General features: G+C 71.2%; 1 protein-coding gene across 2 annotated transcripts in view; it reads left to right on the forward strand.

Moving 5' to 3' along the window:
- The window catches only part of MAN2A2 (mannosidase alpha class 2A member 2), an 11,498-nt gene extending 6,538 nt beyond the window's left edge, over positions 1-4,960 (forward strand). The window contains exons 12-24 of one of the 2 annotated variants that reach the window (XM_025212475.1): positions 69-233; positions 339-406; positions 553-718; positions 1,050-1,286; positions 1,380-1,502; positions 1,622-1,736; positions 1,895-2,028; positions 2,138-2,279; positions 2,571-2,704; positions 2,982-3,059; positions 3,489-3,683; positions 3,826-3,936; positions 4,278-4,960. In XM_025212475.1, coding sequence (XP_025068260.1) covers positions 69-233; positions 339-406; positions 553-718; positions 1,050-1,286; positions 1,380-1,502; positions 1,622-1,736; positions 1,895-2,028; positions 2,138-2,279; positions 2,571-2,704; positions 2,982-3,059; positions 3,489-3,683; positions 3,826-3,936; positions 4,278-4,433 — 1,824 coding nt within the window. In that variant the 3' untranslated portion in view covers positions 4,434-4,960. Of the gene's footprint in view, positions 1-39; positions 234-338; positions 407-552; positions 719-1,049; positions 1,287-1,379; positions 1,503-1,621; positions 1,737-1,894; positions 2,029-2,137; positions 2,280-2,570; positions 2,705-2,981; positions 3,060-3,488; positions 3,684-3,825; positions 3,937-4,277 lie in introns of both variants that reach the window. The other variant, XM_014523270.2, reaches the window with a different exon arrangement.
- Positions 4,961-5,230: the final 270 nt, after the last annotated feature.

Consider the following 5,230-nt stretch of genomic DNA (forward strand, 5'->3'; position numbering starts at 1 on the left):
TCCCGGGGGGCCGTGGGGGGCTGCCCTGGCAGGGTTGGGGTGACTGGCGGTTGGGGGCTGGCTGGGCGGCACTGCTGACCCTCCCTCGGGGCTCGGCCCCGCACGCCCCGCGGCCCAGGCTGCTCCACTCCCTGATGAACCTGAAGCGCGTCATCATCAACGCCGCCCACTACCTGGTGCTGGGGGACAAGGATGCCTACCACTACGACCCTGCCGCCCCCTTCCTCGGCACGGTGAGCCAGACCCTGCCCCTTGCCGGGACGTCAGGGCTGAGTCCCGCGGCCTGCGTGCTCTCGGCAGTGGCCTCTCGCTGGGGCTGACTCGTGTCTCCCGGCCAGGACGAGACGCGGCTCAACCAGGACTCGCTCCCGGAGAAAACCGTCATCAAGGTGGACGAGGTGCCCAGGTAGGAGCCGCCGGCGGGGCTAGGGCTGGGGGCAGGCCGCGGTCGGGTGTGGGGTCCTGATGGCGCAGGGGCTATCCCGGGGGCCCCGCCTGTGCTCACTCTGCCCCGCGTGCCTGGCGGGGGCACCCCCCCCCCCCCCCCAGCAGGTTCGTGGTCGTGTTCAACCCGCTGGAGCAGGAGCGGCTGGGCGTGGTGTCGCTGCTCGTGGACGCGCCGCGCGTGCGGGTGCTGACGGAGGATGGGCAGCCCCTGGCCATGCAGCTCAGCGCCCACTGGACCTCCGCCACCGACATGATGCCCAACGTCTACCAGGTGCGCCCGCTGTGCCCCCTGCTCCCCCGGGCAGCCCTTCCTTCTGCAGGCCGCGGGGGCTGGCACCTTTGGAGCCAGCGCCCGGCACGCACGGCCCCTGCTCTGAGCTGCCCATCCGGGGGCCTTGCCCCACAGCACATGCCCTCTCCATGCCCTTTCCCTCCCTCTGCCACAGGTGCCTTGCCCCTGCAGGCCAGGGACCCCCTTGCCTCTCCCACCCAGGGGCTGAGCATCCCCTCCCCATGGTGCCCCCAGCATCCAGCAGGCTGAGGGCTTGTCCCGGGGGATCTGGGCTGGAAGGTGGGCCCAGCTCACGGCCCCCCCCACGCAGGTGTCGGTGCCAGCCCGGGTGCCAGCGCTGGGCCTGGCCGTGCTGCAGCTGAGCCGTGCCTTTGAGGGCCACGCCACACTGACGGCCTCCACCCACCTGCACCTGCACGGCCGTGACCTGCCCGTGCGCAAGCATGATGCCCTGCCGCTGCGCGTGCTGCCCATCGCCGCCAGCGACTTCTGCCTCGAGACCCAGCACCTGCGCGCCTGCTTCGCCGGCCCCACCGGCCTCCTCCAGGTGCGTGGGAGCAGGGCCGGGCAGGCAGGGTGGGTGCAGGGTGGACGGGGTCCCTGGCCCATGGGCACTCACTGCCCTGGCTGCCCCTGGCAGAGCGTGCGGCGGGCAGGCGAGGAGCAGGACCAGCGACTGAGCAGCGAGTTCTTCATCTACGGCACCCGGACCTCCAAGGACAAGAGCGGGGCCTACCTCTTCCTGCCCGACGGCGGGGCCAAGGTGAGGCATGGGCATCGGGCTCCAGGGGCAGCTGGGGCTGGGGCATGGGGGGCTGGCGTTGGCTGCCCCGAGCATCAGTCTTCCCTGGGTACCAGGCTTTTCTCCCCATCCCTTCACAGCCCTATGCCCCCAAGGACCCCCCCATAGTGCGCGTGACCGAGGGACCCTTCTTCTCGGAGGTGGCGAGCTACTACCAGCACGTGCAGCAGGTGGTGCGGCTCTACAACGTGCCAGGTGAGGGCAGGGCCGTGCCAGGCTGGGCGTGTTTGGGTGCCCCTGTGAGAGCCTGGGGCCCAGGCAGGTGGCTGGACGGGTCCCCGGGAAGCTGGCCAGGCCGGGGGGGCAGCAGCAGGGCCCAAGCCATGCCCAGCCCTGACCGCAGCTGCCCGCAGGGGTGGAGGGGCTGTCCCTGGAGGTGTCCTGCCTGGTGGACATCCGTGACCATGTCAACAAGGAGCTGGCGCTGCGCTTCAGCACCGACATCGAGAGCGAGGACACCTTCTTCACCGACCTCAACGGCTTCCAGGTGCCCGAGCTGGTGGGGGCAGGCGGGGGGGGCCCCAGCCCCTCCAGCAGGTCCCAGCGCTGGCTGGATGGGACCCGGCACAGCCTGACCGGTCCCATCCCACCGGCAGATCCAGCCGCGCCGCTACCTGAAGAAGCTGCCGCTCCAAGCCAACTTCTACCCCATGCCGGCCATGGCCTACATCCAGGACAAGCGGAGCCGCCTGACGCTGCACACGGCCCAGGCGCTGGGGGTGTCCAGCCTGAGCAGCGGTGAGTGCCGGGCAGCCGCCACGCGGCTCGTGCCCTGGGGCTCTGCCAGCCTGCGGTCTCTGGCACGGAGGCGCAAGCCTGTGCTGCAGAGCCGGTCTCTGAGGAGATGCAGACACTGGGTGCCTGCAGCGCCGGCTCTCGGGGCATGGCTGGGCTGGGGATGCTGCCCCATGGCTCTGGGGTGGGAGCTTCTCTGCTCGGGCCCTGCTGCAGACCCCAGTGGGCCCAGGGCTGAAGCGGGCAGGGCGGCACGTGCCTGCTCTCACAGGCCAGCCCTGCCGGCTCTCGCAGGCCAGCTGGAGGTGATCCTGGACCGGCGGCTCGTGCAGGACGACAACCGCGGGCTGGGCCAGGGGCTGAAGGACAACAAACGGACGTGGAGCCGCTTCCGGCTCCTGCTGGAGCGCCGCACCACGGCCAACAAGGTCAGGAGCTCATAGGGGCGGGGAGGGGGCAACCCCGCTGGTCCTGGCCCTGGAGAAGCAGGGCTGAGGCGGGAGGGAGGGAGCATCAGCGCGGCACGAGTTCCCTCCCCTCCCTGCACCCAGTGGTGCACACCCTGCACCGGGCTGCGCGGCTCCGGGGCGGGCGCATGGGGACGTGCCCAGCTGGCCGTGTCTGGGCCCCGGTGCCTGGCGGCTCCTTGTGACCTGGCTCTTCTCGTCCCGCCCCACCGCCTCCCACCCCTACCCGCACCCCCAGCCCTCCGGCTTCTTGTCCAAGCTGGCCTCCGTGTTTAGAGACCTGGCCGCCCCGGGCACCAGCGCTGGCAGCCAAGAGGTAACGGGCGCCTGCCCCTGCCCTGCGCCCGTCCCGTGTGCTAGCCGCTGGTATCCGTAGTGTAGCACGGGCCCTACCGCCTACCTGTAGCCAGCTGGTAGTCAGCACTAGAGTAGCCCGGGGGTCCTGGCCGGGGCGCCAGGGGTGGCAATGGGGGCTGGGGTGCCAGTGCCCCATGGCAGCCCTGCCCCACACCCCCCAGCCCAGGTCTGCCTGGGGGATGGGGTGTTATTCCCTGGGCCAGGTTGGGGGTAGGGAGCTACAGACCAGCTCTGGGCAGAGCCCTCACCCCTGCTGGTCAGCCCCTGCCCCCAGTGGCTTGGACCAGAGCAAGAGGCACCCCCGCCCGTGGCAAGGCCTGGCAAGATGCCCTGTGCGCCAGGTCCTGGTGGTTCTGGCGTGCTCACCGTGTGGCTCGCTGCGGTGCAGGTGCAGGACAGCCGCCCCACCAGCTTCCCGTCGCTGCTGAGCCATGCCACCTCCATGCACCTCAATGCCGAGGTCCTGGTGATGCCTGTGGCCCAGGAGAAGACGGCGCTGCCTGCCCTGCGCTCCTTCCTGCCCCTGGCCAGCACTGTGCCCTGCGACTTCCACATCCTCAACCTCCGCACGCTGCAGGCCGAGGTGAGCGCCGGCTGCCCAGCACTGAGTCCGGCCCGCTGGGCACGGGCAGGGACAGGGCGGAGGGGCCCCTGCTCCCGGGGCCTGGTGCCCTGACCGGTCCTGCCTCATGGCGGCTCTGCGGCAATTGCATCTGCTTCCCCAGGACGACTCGCTGCCCTCAGCTGAGGCCGCCCTGATCCTGCACCGCAAGGGCTTCGACTGTGGGCTGGAGGCCAAGAACCTGGGCTTCAACTGCACCACCAGCCAGGGCAAGGTAGGGGCAGAGGCAGCGCTGGCTCTGGCGCCATCCCGCTCTCCCTGGCCTGGCGCCTGCCTGCCCTGGTGCTCTGCTCCCTGCGGGCAGCGATGGGCTCTCAGGGCACTGGCTAGCAGTGGTGTGGGGCGGCTTCGGGCCATGTGCAGGGCTGCGGAGATGGTGCTGGTCTTGAGGGCCTGGGACATGGCGTGCGAGGTCTGACCCTGCTGCAACTGCTGTGGGGCCACCCACTGCAACCCGGAGCAGCTCCCTGCACACGGGTGGTGGCCAGGGCCACGGGAGGTGTGGGCTATGCCGGGGGCTGTGCCCCCCTCTCAGCCAACGTCTCCCCCCTGCAGCTGGTGCTGGGGAGCCTGTTCCAGGGGCTGGAGCTGGGCTCTCTCCAGCCCACCTCACTGACACTGATGTACCCGCTGGGCACCGCCTCCGCCAACAACACTGTGATCCACCTGGAGCCCATGGAAATCGCCACCTTCCGCCTCCGCTTCGGATAGGCCCTGCCACGGAGCGCGAGCGGCCCCGGGCATGGCAGGGCCCCACTGGGGGCATGGGCGACTCCCGGGCAGCAGGAGATCTGGCCGGGCTGCCGCACGAGGGCAGCTGGACTCGTAGACCCGTGGCTGCTGTTTGTGACTCTGCGCCCCAGCCCGTCCGGAAGGGGCAGAGGCATGGCCGTGCCGGGCGGGACTGGCAGGCATCGCTGCCCGGCGGCTGCCTGCGCCTGGGCGCGACGGATGGACCCCGTGCTTGGACTGGGGCGGGCGTGGTGGCTCCCGGGGCAGGAGCGCAGCGGTGGCAGGACCCTGCTGCCCCAGCAGGGAGGTGTGATGTGTCTCCGGCACCTCCCAGCCCCAGGAGCAGATGCTGGAGCCTGCTGGGCTGGGGCGAGGCCCGACCGTGCCCCCCAGCGTGGTGCAGCGCTGCCCCCGGGGCGCAGGACGGGCTGCCAGCCGGGGCCGTGATGGACTGCACGGGGCAGAGACCGAGTTGGCTGAGCACATCATGAGCTTCTAGGAAACAAGTGCCCTGTGTCCATGTGCCTCCATGCGCCCGGGGGCTCTCGCGGGCCGGGCCTGCCTGGGCACGAGCTGGGCAGGATGGGGAGCGTTTAGCCCAGCTGGGGGTCTCTGCCCCGTCCCCTCCCCACGCCGGGGGGGGTGGGTGCCGCATCTCCTGGTGCCTTCAACCAGGTGTCGGGGGCATCCCCTGGGTCCCTAGGCTGGCAGCGAGGCTGGAGCCACGTGTGTGAGCGGCTGGTGCTTTCCTGCCCCCCCCCCCCCCCCCCCCCCCC

Source organism: Alligator sinensis, unplaced genomic scaffold, assembly GCF_000455745.1.
Source record: "Alligator sinensis unplaced genomic scaffold, ASM45574v1 scaffold407_1, whole genome shotgun sequence".
NCBI classification, from domain to species: domain Eukaryota; kingdom Metazoa; phylum Chordata; order Crocodylia; family Alligatoridae; genus Alligator; species Alligator sinensis.